The sequence below is a fragment of the Ruditapes philippinarum genome, unplaced genomic scaffold, assembly GCF_026571515.1.
Source record: "Ruditapes philippinarum isolate M1 unplaced genomic scaffold, ASM2657151v2 ctg4700_1_1_1_1, whole genome shotgun sequence".
NCBI classification, from domain to species: domain Eukaryota; kingdom Metazoa; phylum Mollusca; class Bivalvia; order Venerida; family Veneridae; genus Ruditapes; species Ruditapes philippinarum.
Window position 1 is genome coordinate 52,742 of NW_026866784.1, and position 13,267 is coordinate 66,008.

The window sequence follows — 13,267 nt, forward strand, 5'->3', positions numbered from 1 at the left end:
TTAAGCAGAGATGATTGGTCATAGGTGCTCATTGAAATTCAATTATATCAACATCCAATAATTTTATGTTTGAAAAGGTAATATTAATAATTTTGTTTTCTATAGTTTATACAGAATTTACCTTAGTTTAATTGTGTTTATAAGCTTAAAGACACTCTCTTGAATCACTTCAAGGAACCAACCAGTACTGAGCAATAAAACTAAAGTTTATTGCTCAAGGATACAATGGCTTGATCATAATGGGGTTTGAACCCACACAGATTGAGATCCTTAGATTACTAGTCTGATGTGTTAACCAGAGATAACTTTTGTACTTACTGTGCTCAAGAAAGTGAGCAAATCCAGGGATATTGTCTGGGTCAGAGAAACTCCCCACACCAATGCACAGAGCAGCTGCCGACTAAATTTATAAAAAAAGTAATATGTACTGATTTTTAGAATGTGTTATGTCCATTCTCAATTGATAGTAAATAAAGGCAGCACAACAATTTTTCTACAAAAAAAACATAGTCCTGAAGGTTAAAAAATTTTCTGCCTTTAATATATTGAAGGATACTGAAGACACGTTGAGCTCATGAACTAGAGAATTTCTTCAAAAGGTCAATCAATGAATTTAAATTAGGACTCTGATAGTAAGTTTTCTCATGTTAACTCTGAAGCTTAACCATCAAAAGTGATTAGTCTTTGCAACCAGTGTAGAGCCTTACCAGCCAGCATATCCATGCCTTCTGGCCAGGCTCTATCCTGTTGGTTATTTAAATCCCCCTCGAAGTTAATATTAGACAGATCCAGAAATGGAAGGTGGAAAAGTTCATTTAACAAATTTGGGATGTAAAGGAATAAAGGAAAGAACTTGTCTAAGGGCTAATTTTTTTTAGCTCTGGACCCTACAAGGGACCAAAAGCAGGTTGCTTTATAACCAACTATATATTTTGATGCTGGACATTCCATCACATTCTTACAAATTTGGCCATTTAGTAAGAACTGAACGTTGTATTAAAATCACTCACAACCATCTTTTGCTTCTGTTGCTTTTTGGCAGTAAGTACAGTAACTGTTATGTTGATTTAGAATTTTGTATGGTAGTAATATAATACTTTGTTCACACTTTGCAACTATTATGGCAAATAATTTCACATTCAAATGATGTGCATCTAACATGCTCTAAAACTATTGTTTAAACATTCTAAAACTCATGTTTGCAGTTTCAATAGGACAAATTTATTCTATTCTTTTCCAACGTACAATGTGCCTTTTATATTAAAATATAATTCAATTCATTTTTCTAAGGATGTTAATTATTAAATAAAACCTTTTTTTCTTGGCCAAGATCATTTTCTGAATCAGACATGTCATCCACTTCCATATCACTCCCCTCATCTTCTATAAAAAAAACAACACTCACTTGATAAAAACTAGAACTCCGCGAGTCGGATGTGTCGCCTTGTGAACAATATAGTTTAGGACAAATGGCCAGGACAAAAATGAAATTTGAAAATCAACAAAGGGCAATAACTCAAAAAATAAGAAATGCAGAGCAGCAGTTTCTGTGCACTGCACTTCTTATCAATAAGATAATTAGTTTCAAGTCTAAAGCTTTTATAATTTATGAGAAATGGCCTGGACAAAAATAAAGTATGAAAATTTACAAAGGGCAATAATCAAAAAATAAAAAATGCAGAGTACCAGTTCTTGGGCATTGCACTTCTTTTTAATGAGATCTATCATCCTATGAAGTTTCATGTCCATAGCTTTTATACTTTAGGAGAAATGGCCTGGACAAAAATAAAGTATGAAAATTAACAAAGGGCAATAACTCAAAAATTAGGAAGTGCAGAGTACCGATTCTTGTGCACTGCACTTCTTCTTAATGAGATCTATCATCCTATGAAGTTTCAAGTCCATAGCTTTTTTAGTTGAAGAGAAATGGCCCGGACAAAATTAAAGTATGAAAATTAAAAAAGGGCAATAACTCAAAAATTAAGGACTGCAGAGTACCGGTCCTTGTGCACTGCACTTCGGGTTATTGAAAGAAGCATGCATACCAAGTTTGAAGTCAACCAGACTTATAGTGACTGAGTTATGCTCCGGACAAGCTTTAGGGGACGCCGACAACGACACAGACGCCGCCGACACCGCCGACAAAAGTAACCCCTATATGTCGCCTTTTGAAGGCGACACAAAAATGATCACAAAAACAAACATTCAGTACAACCTCTGCAGGTTGTTACTGAGAGGTGTTACTGTAGAGAAGTTGAAACTATTGTGAAATCTTACGTTGGGAAGAAATCTAACTGTTGTTGTAAAAAGGTTAATCCTCTGCATAGGGTCATTCTTTAGAGGTTCCACTGTATTCTCTTTGTCAACACATGGACTATATATAACTTATATATTTAACACTCACATTTTCTTATACATACGTTTGTGTGTAGTGATGAAATGAAAATTCTTTAACAATGAGAGATAAATTAAGTGAATGACATATATATAAATTTATATGAAACATATTTACCAAAATCTTTAATGAAACAAGTTGTTGCAAGTCAAATTGATCCCTATGACTCTGTTGTAAAGAACTTAAACCAGTACTGGTGCCACAAATCCCTGGGTTGAGAAAAAGACGCTTTAACCACACCCCTAATTAGTACTGACTAAGGGAGATGTTAAAAAATAAAAAAAAATATGCAACTAAATACTTAAACTGGTTTTAGTACTTCTAAATTTGATTTTACTTTAATAATAGAAATTTCCATGTAGTTACCAGAATTATCTGACCCTGCTGACTCATCGTCTGATTCTGATTGGTTCCCATCGTCAACACTAGACTGGTCCTCACCATCAAGGTCAGAAATCAATAATGCTCGTAAACCATTCTCCAGGAATAACAATCTGCATAAAACATAAAATCAAAACTTTATTAATATTCAAAATTTTCACGAAAATTAGTATGAATCTAGAGGTATGCTGCTTTAAAAATCCTGTATATTGTAATTAAGGTTGTTACCACACTTAAGTGAAATTTCATATATATGTATATTATTATGTTCAAACATCAAAGAATGTGTAAAGTATGTGCTGCAAATATTTGTCTACATTATATGTAATTACTAAAATATATGCATTCATTTTTTATTGAAAAGTTTGACTTAGACTTAGACTTTATGGGAAAAAATTCTAATTACCTCCCTTTATTAACATGAAATGTAAATTCTGTCATATTATATACAAATAATGCTTTTTGGAACTTACAATATTGATAAATCTTCATTTGAGCATTGTATTTATGATATAAAAACCATAAAAAATTGAGTTACAGGATCATTAAGATAAACATCAAGATATTCTTATTATAACTCTATTGTTAAAAATGCTTTGAAGTGTAAAAAATAAGTTACACCAACCTGTACTCCCTCTTGTCATTCAGAGATTTCACAATGTCTGTGGTACATGGACTTGCCATTTCTCTGGAGTAGAACAGTCTTTGATATTTGGATATTCTTATGCCTTCTACTTTTTTGGAAGTTATTCCCTTACTAATGACCTGTGCTATAACTCTAGTTCTGCGTAACAAATGCCCGATAATCATACTCCAAGATACTTCATCTTTGTTGTCTAGCCTTTAAAAATATACATAAAGAAAAAATATTAGTATAAAATTTTTCTAAAGAATAATATCCTCATAATATATTGCTTGCATAATCAAATCAATATACTTAAGAAATAATATATCCAGAACTGTGATTTTATTGCTCAATAACATCACTGTTTGGAGTTCGGATGCGGGGAATTATATCATGAGGGCGTAGCCCGTGTGATATAATGATGCGCATCTAAACTACAAACAGTGATGTTATCACGCAATAAAATCACTGATTTGGATATATTATTTCGATTCTAACACGACACCAACAAATAAATGCTGCCGTATCTTATAATTAGCTTAATTGCGCCTGATTTGTTTCCGTACTTATTTTCAGCGCGTCATATTTTTAGCAGTTACGTTACGTGTATAATGATTACGTCACATGTCTAAATATAGAACGTCAAACAGTGATTTTATAGCATAATAACACACACTTTCGGTTCTTCTATGTTCAATAGGGAAAAATGCGGGTGGTGTTAGAATATGAATTTTATGATTCCAAACAAGTTTAATATTTTGATTATAATAATTAAGAAATGTTATATCATCAATGACAATCCAATACAAATGTGCCAAAATATTAAATGAAATAATTCTGTTTCATATTCTCTTCATGTCTAATCCATCTTTTTTTAGTGAGTCAGTAATTTTTATTGTTTCCCTTACAAATTATACATTCGTTTAGGAATTGTATCTATTCTTGCATTTCATTTTTAAAGTATGATTTTATTTTCAGTTTAAATCTTCTTGGGTTAACCTATTTCACTGTCAGAGCAACATTATGATTATGAATAATTAGTTATTCTAGCATGTTTTCAAGCACTTACTTTTTTAACAGGCCTTTTCATGCTGCCTTTTTGGGAAAAAGTACCTAGCCCAGATCACATTGATTGGTCACCAACCCCCCCCCCCACACCCCCCGGCCCTCCCCTTAACCCACTTTACAACCATCTTTAAATTCTCCAAAACCATGTAAACTGCTGTATTTTTCATTTGAAATATGTTTTCACATTTGATATATGCTTTTAATTCAATTTCCTACATTCCCCACACAAAAATAAAAAAATGATACATATATATTGAACTCCTTGCTTGTAGAGTCGAATCTATAGTTTCCGGCCTTCTCTTTACTTACAGTACATTTTTAAGGGGCTCATATTTCACTTGTTTGGTTTTTGTTTTGTTTTTTGTTTTTTTTGGTTTTTCACATATTTAACCTGAAAAAAAGAGGGTTTTTTTTATCAGACAATGTGGTCATATTTTCTTCCCAGGTCCGATATTCAAGCCTGTGAAGAATGCTACAGACAAAATTAATTTTGGTGATCATATATGAATTATTTCATTGGAAATGATGTTCAAAGGTATTTCTACCTTTAGCTCTAGAGACCCCTAAGAGGGGCCAATCAAATTAATATGAGCAAACTTGATAAAAGACTACCAAAGAATGGCACAGACAAAGTTTGGTGATCATCCATCTATTAGTTCTATAGTACTGTAGAAGATGTTTAAAGGTTTTTTCTATTTTTAGATCTGTTGACCCCAAAAAGGGGCCAATTGAAATGAGTAAATTTAAGTGTGACTGTCAAAAGGCTGCTATAGACCAAATTTTAAGTATTAAAGCTGCCCAGCAGTTTCAGGGAAGAAGACGATTGTTGACGCATGACGACGGACACCGGAGTATCTCCCTTTGATAATTATAGCTCACCCTGAACCTTTGGTTTTGGTGAGCTAATGAAAGGTGTGGGAACACATTGTGTTTCGCGAGGGTACGGAATTTAACAAAGCAACATGTAAGATGTCCAAAGTTGGTAAGTACAAGTAACTTCATGTAACCATGGCTTCAGTTACAACATGTGGTGCAACATACAAAAAGAAAAGATGTATACTGATGTTGATGTGTTTAAAAAGCCTTGTTTAAGTTTGAGAAAAAGTCAGATTTATAAGATTACTAGTCACATTATTGTGATAGTTTATTTGATTAGAATTGTTTTCTAAACGATTTTAAATAAATCATTTTTAGTTTCATGAACACTTCTACAAATAACAAGAAATGTCGAACAACACAATTATGACCCCCTTTCTAGCCCTTGACTCACATTATTGGAAATTTTGTTAGAGAAACTTGCCATAAATGGGTACATTGAAGTATTCAATTATGGAAAAAAGAAAAACAATGAAGACTTTTCAATGAATAGTTTTCAAGAAAATGAGACATTTAAGGCCCCTTTGACCTTTGACCTAGTGACAACAAAATCTAAAGGGGTCACCTACTAGTTATGACCAATCAATATTAGAAATATGAAGACTGTGATGAATAGTTTTCAAGATAATAAGCGGAAACTATTCTCACATTTAAGGCCCCTATGATCTAGTGACCCCAAAAGCAATACGGATCATCTGTTGGTTATGACCAATCAATATGTGAAACATGAAGACTTTGTGATAATTATCTTTCAAGATATCTTTCAAGATAATGAGCTGAAATCCTCTACCATTCAAAGACCCTGTGACCTTGACCTTTGACCTGGTGACCCCAAAATCAATAGGGGTCATCTACTAGTTATGACTAATAAATATGTGAAATATGACGACTTTGTGACAAATTGTAACCAAGAAAATGAGCGGAAACCATTCTGACATTTAAAACACCTGTGACCTTGACCTTTGACCTAGTGACCCAAAATCAATATGGGTCATGTACTAGTTATGACCAATTAGTATGAAAAATATGTAGACTTTGCGATGAATACTTTTCATGATAAATCAGTTGAAACCATTCAGACTTTTAAGGCCCCTGTGACATTGACCTTTGACCTAGTGACCCTAAAATCAATATGGGTCATCTAATAGTTATTACCAATCTATATGTGAAATATGAAGACTTTGTGATAAATAGTGACCATGATAATAAGTGGAAATCATATAACCATTCAAGGCCCCTGTGACCTTGACCTTTGCCCCAGTGACCCCAAACTCAATAGGGGTAATCTACAAGTTACGGCCAATCAATATGTGAAATATGAAGACTTTGTGAGAAATAATAATCAAGATAATAAGCTGAAATCATATTACCATTCAATGCCACTGTGACCTTGACCTTTGACCTAGTGACCCCAAAATCTATAGGGGTCATATACTAGTTATGACCAATCTATATGTGAAAGATGAAGACTTTGTGATCAACACTTTTCAAGATAATCAGCAGAAACCATTCTGACATTTAAGGTCCCTGTGACCTTGACCTTTGACCTAGTGACCCAAAAATCAATAGGAGTGAGTCATCTACTAAATATAAGTTATAATAACCCATGCATCAATATGTGAAATATTAAGACTTTGGGATGAATAGTTTTCAAGATAATCAGTGGTAACCATTCTGACATCAAAGACCTGTAACCTTGACCTTTGACCTAGTGACCCCAAAATCAATAGGGGTCATCTACTAGTTGTGACCAATCATTATGTGAAATATGAAGACTTTGTGATGAATACTTTCCAACATAATCAGCAGAACCATTTTGACATTTAAGGTCCCTGTGACCTTGACCTAGTGACCCCAAAATCAATAGAGGTCATCTACTAGTAATGATCAATCACTATGTGAAATATGAAGACTTTGTGATGAATTCTTTTCAAGATAATCAGTGGAAACCATTCTGACATTTATATATATGAAATATGACAACTTTGTGATCAAATACTTTTCAAGATAATCAGCAGAAACCATTTTGACATTTAAGGCCCCTGTGACCTTGACCTTTGACCTAGTGACCCCATAATCAATAGGGATCATCTACTAGTTATGATCAACCACTATGTGAAGTATGACAACTTTGTGATGAATACTTTTCAAGATAATCAGCAGAAACCATTTTGACATTTAAGGCCCCTGTGACCTTGACCTTTGACCTAGTGACCCCAAAATCAATAGAGGTCATCTACTACTAATGACCAACCACTATGTGAAATATGAAGATTTTGTGATAAATAGTTTTCAAGATAATCAGCAGAAACCATGTGGTCTACCGACGGACAGACCGACAGACCAACATTAGCAAAACAATATACCCCCTCTTCTTTGAAGGGGGGCATAAAAAGTAAGGGATAAAATAAGTTGAGACAACTAAAAAAATAAGTGAGACAACTAAAAAAATAAGAAAATAAAAATAAACAAAATTGTCAAGGTGCATTGACTTTTAGAGCAAACAAGCAAATTCGTTGAATTTATATCCCCCGCCGAGTACTGGTTATTATTAACACAACAACTGAAGACATAAGGCTATGCAACAGACCAGAACCATTTGATCAACTTTGGCAGGGGACCACCCTAGGATCATTCCTGTAAAGTTTGGTTGCTGTGCAGTCATTTGTTTCTGAGGAGATGTTGTTTAAAGAAATTGCTGACGACGCATGACGACGGACGGTGGGGGATCAAAATAGCTCACCTAGATGTAAAAACATCTTAATCTCCAGACTTCATTATTCGTAATTTAGTGATGTTGATCATTATTCCTGTAAAGTTGGTTGATTCTAACTCAAGCACTCAAGGATCAAATAACAACATAATGAAACAGTTTTTACTAAGTCAAGGGAAATAACTCTACAAATACTGGATAAATCCACAAGCGAAACCCCAGGAACAAACTAAATATGCTGAGCAACTTTCCAATAAGGTGAAATGACTCTATGTCAAATCCTTTTTGAGTTACATGCGACACATGTTGAAAATTGCAAACATTTTCTAAGTCAAGGGCAATAACTCTAAAATTACTAAATAAATCCAGACGAAAATACCCAGGTGCACAACTACACATGCTGATCAACATTCCTGTAAAGTATCATGACTTTAGGTCAAATACTTTTTGAGTTACATGTGACACAAGTTGAAAATTGCAAAATTTTACTAAGTCAAGGGCAATAACTCTAAAAATAGTAAAAATATCCGGACGAAAATACCCAGGTGCACAACTACACATACTGATCAACATTCCTGTAAAGTTTCATGACTCTAGGTCAAACACTTTTTGAGTTACATGCGACACAAGTTGAAAATTACAAAATTTTACTAAGTCAAGGGCAATAACTCTAAAAATGCTAAAAATATCCAGATGAAAATACCCAGGTACACAACTACACATACTGATCAACATTCCTGTAAAGTTTCATGACTCTAGGTCAAATACTTTTTGAGTTACATGCGACACAAGTTGAAAATTACAAAATTTTACTAAGTCAAGGGCAATACTCTAAAAATACTAAAAATATCCAGAAGAAAATACCCAGGAACACAACTTCACATGCTGATGAACATTCCCATAAAGTTTCGTTGTTTTCCAGCCATTTGTTGCAGAGAACTACTCCGGAAACGAAATTCGGACTTTTTACTAAGTCAAGGGCAATAACTCTAAAAATACTAAAAATATCCAGACGAAAATACACAGGTGCACAACTTCACATGCTGATCAACATTCCCATAAAGTTTCGTTGAATTCCAGCCATTAGTTGCAGAGAACTACTCCGGAAACGAAATTCGGACGGACGGATGGACGGACGGACGGACGGACGGACAACGCCAAAACTATATCCCCCTCCCGATTCCATCGGCGGGGGATAATAAGCAGAATTGTCAACTAAATGAGCCTCGTCACGACAAAACCAACGTAATGCGTTTGCGACCAGCATGGATCCAGACCAGCCTACGCATCCGCGCAGTCTGATCAGGATCCATGCTGTTCGCTTACAAACCCTTTAACAAGTAGAGAAACTGATAGCGAACAGCATGGATCCTGATCAGACTGCGCAGGCTGGTCTGTATCCATGCTGGTTGCAAACCCATTATGTTGGTTTTGTTGTGACGTGGCTCAAATAGTTATCACAAATGAATCCAATTGAAAAAAATCGAATAGGAGTGTCTAAAATCGAAATCAAAACGAACTTTTGGTGTATGACGTAGCAGCCCTATTTTTTTTCACAAATTGAACAGGCCCTTTCACAATTTTGACAAAAAATGCCCTGCTTTATGATTTTTTGGCATAGTATTTAAAATTGTAAAACATTGTTTATCCCTGTTTATTCTTGCCAATGCAAATATCATTCAAAGCTTAAAAAATATATAAAAATATTACAATGAAAGGTGTGGAAACATGATTACCGTTATGGAATCTTCAGCAAATTTGGCAGTTTGGAAAACAGGAATTTCAGTTTGATAGGGATTTTTTTAAAGATTGGGAAAAACTAAGCATATTTTCTTTTGGAGATGAGCCAGGGCTGCAGATAGCATGCATATTTGCGTTTTTAGCCAAATAAAATGTCAATAAACGCAATAGAAATAATAACTAAGGGTAAAAAAAAAGTAAACAAGCATTTGATAGTATTGCGGGCAATACAGTAGTCCCCTACCGGTCCCTCAAAAAGTTCTTTAATTGTCATACACTCCTGTGTATTGCCATTTATAATGAATTTGAGGATGAAGTCTGTATTTGAAAATATCGACCACAAAACATAATAAAATAAGTTTGTCTATATCACAGTAATGTGTTAAGTTTCCATGCTTAGTAAGGAAATTATGTTTATACAACCTTGTCATATTATTACGATGTGGGATTTTAAAGTAAATCCTATAAGGAATGAAGAAGTTGGAGTGAAAATACCAGTTTCTCGAAAAAAATCTAAGTTCAAGGGGGACATAATTCTGGAAATAGTCTTGCTAGAGTATTTAACCTTCTCAAAAATGTTGAGTGATAATAAGAAACATATATATGAAGTTTGAAGAAGATACATTAAGAAATAAAAAAGTTATTTAAAAAAGACAACATTTTTTCCCCTAAAAAATCTAAGTTCAAGGGAGGTAATACTGATATTTTTTGTGCTAGAGTTATAAACCTTGTCACATATGATGTGGTTGATGACCAGAAACTTATATTTAAAGTTTGAAGTAAACACCTTAAGAAATAAAGAACATATAGTGAAAAAGCTGAAAAATTTAAATCAGAAATCTTGAAATTCAGGCTATTTGTTGCCATAGCAACCAGAATTTTCAACATAGGAAGAAAAGAAAAAGATGTGCATAATCTCCAGACTGCCATCTACCCATATTTCAAGTTTCATAAAAATATTTTCAGTACTTTTGAGTTATCACTGGATCCAGTTTATGTGTTAAATTTGCCATATTTTCAGACTATTTGTTGCCATAGCAACCAGAATTTTCAACATAGGAAGAAAAAAAAAAGACATGCATAATCTCCATACTGCCATCTATCCATATATCAAGTTTCATAAAAATATTTTCAGTACTTTTTGCGTTATCGCGGGATCCAGTTTTGTGGACGGACGGACTGACAGACAGACGGACGGACGGACAGACAGACGGACAGACGGACGGAGGGTAAACCTAAAGTCCCCTCCGGTTAAACCGGTAGGGGACTAATAAATTCTTATTTATGCAAACAACATTTGAACTGGTACGTAATGACGCAAATTATACTTAACCCTGTACATCAGGCAGATCATACTGTTTCAGACTGTTTTAAGCTTTAAATTATATCAGACAGCTTGGAAATCTCCTAGGCCCATAAAGCATAGTAGTAAGTAGCTTTTTTATTACCAAACAAAACCTACAACAATCTACAATGAAGGTCAAATAATGGGGTAAAAAACATGAACTCGTGCTTTTAAATATAGCAAGCTTTACAGTAACGCGAGTACCTGCTAGATAGTGATGGTTTTGAAAACTTTCGTCCGAAGTACTGAATTGACACATTGCAACTTTTCGAATTACAAGATAACAATAAATACCGAGGCAGAGATCTGCCGAGGACGCGATTTTGCGCCATTGGCGCTAAAAAAATGAGAATGGCGCAGGAAAATCGGCAGCAAAGGGCCATGGGCGCATCTTAAATCTGTGCCAGACTTATAAGAAAACAAAACTGTCTGCTGGGTTATTTAGTCATCCAGTCAAAACTTGTACCAACAGCAACATGTTACCCTTGCTCCTGTTATTACGCATATTTTCCCCTATAGCTTTTGTCCATGTTATCTACTTACCGCATTTCTTTTCAATAATCCCTTTCCCACACAGATACTCATTTCTAGTACCGTAAATTTAATACAATAAAACAACAAACAAATTATACAACTACTTAATATTTAAAATGATTATCGGTAACTGAAAAAAAAGTGTTGCTATTTTAAGAATGGCTGTAAGTTTCTGATAGGTGTTCAACTTGATCAACAGTAAGGTCACTTAAGTTCACGCAAGTTTTGGCTGATGAAGTGTAAAAAAAGATGTATATTTCGTCATCAGAATATTTGACAGGGTGATTAACCAATCAGAGAAACATTGTGCATGACTTTTTTTCATAATCAAAAGGTCTGTCGGCAAATGTCTTTGATGTATGCTGTCTACACAGAGGCATACAAGGGGCAATAAAATTCGTCAATATACAGTGGTAAGAGACATTTGGTGCAATTAGGAACAATTAAATGGATAATGCACAATATAAGACATTACAAGTAAGAACAAGCAATTATGTGAATAAATTTGCATATCAAATTTTTGAGCAGCATTTAAAAAATATTTTGCTACAATTAATATTAGTTAGAAAGTTACCATGTAGGCATAATTTTTAATTATTGGTTTAAGTACTGAATTATAAGTGAACACTTGTCATAAAATATTATTTAAGTTTTATTCCAGGGAAATTCAATTATCTCCAAACTTTTAACAGTTATTTTGGGTCAATGTTACTTGTTTTCCCAAGGCCATACTTTGGTAAAAATGGCCATCATTTTCAGACCAAATGGGCCAGGGCCAGTACTTTCAAATTCTTGGCAGATTCTGCGAGGTATTCTGATTGAAAAACGGAAGCATAGACTGGTGTCCTGTGCAGTTATATGAGAACCATAATTTTGGACAGGAAAACCAAAAAACGGAAACAGTATATAAAATATCCAATGACAATTTTAAAACGGAAAATTTTAAATAAAATGAATTATTTTATACTATTTCACGGTAAAAGTAAATCGAGCTCGCTTTGAGGCTTTGCCTTTTTCATATTAACCCAAATTGGTTTGAGGGTAGGGTAATAAAATACAGAATTAACTTTAAGAAAGTAGAAAAAACCCAATAGATTACAAAACAAGGAGTAATTACCCAACATACACAAAATTTTATCTGTAGCACTGAAATTTGGGTCTGGTAATCTGGCTCGTGTTAACACTGGGAAAAGTAGTCCTATAACATAAGACGTTTCCGTTAGAAATACGTACACGATGAAGTGTACGTAGTACTAACGGAAACGTCTTATGTTATAACACTATCAATTGATCGCGAAATCGTATGACATTCAAAATTATCAGGGTATTTTAACTGAATCTAATAGGAATTTTACTTGAATTAAATGGGGCTTTTTGTACGCTTAAAAATTGAGTTATGTATGATAAATACAAAAAAATTGTTTCAACCCCAAAAATGAGTATGGTCGCAATTTTTCCAAAATATGAAAACCCATTGTGGAAAACTTGGGGCAAAGGGTACCGAAATTTATTTAAAAAGCATCTGCAAATGCTTCCACCCCTTTGACCGAAAATAGAGGTTTCGGAAAAATTGGCGATTTTTTATTTTTT

General features: G+C 34.0%; 1 protein-coding gene across 1 annotated transcript in view; it reads right to left on the minus strand.

Annotated features, from left to right (window-relative positions):
* LOC132733717 (nardilysin-like) overlaps positions 1-11,268 on the minus strand; it is a 40,737-nt gene extending 29,469 nt beyond the window's left edge. Inside the window, exons 1-5 of the mRNA XM_060720393.1 lie at positions 11,132-11,268; positions 3,402-3,617; positions 2,762-2,889; positions 1,313-1,383; positions 319-400 (exon numbers count right to left, since the gene is read on the minus strand). Coding sequence (XP_060576376.1) covers positions 319-400; positions 1,313-1,383; positions 2,762-2,889; positions 3,402-3,586 — 466 coding nt within the window. The 5' untranslated portion in view covers positions 3,587-3,617; positions 11,132-11,268. The remainder of the gene's footprint in view (positions 1-318; positions 401-1,312; positions 1,384-2,761; positions 2,890-3,401; positions 3,618-11,131) is intronic.
* Positions 11,269-13,267: the final 1,999 nt, after the last annotated feature.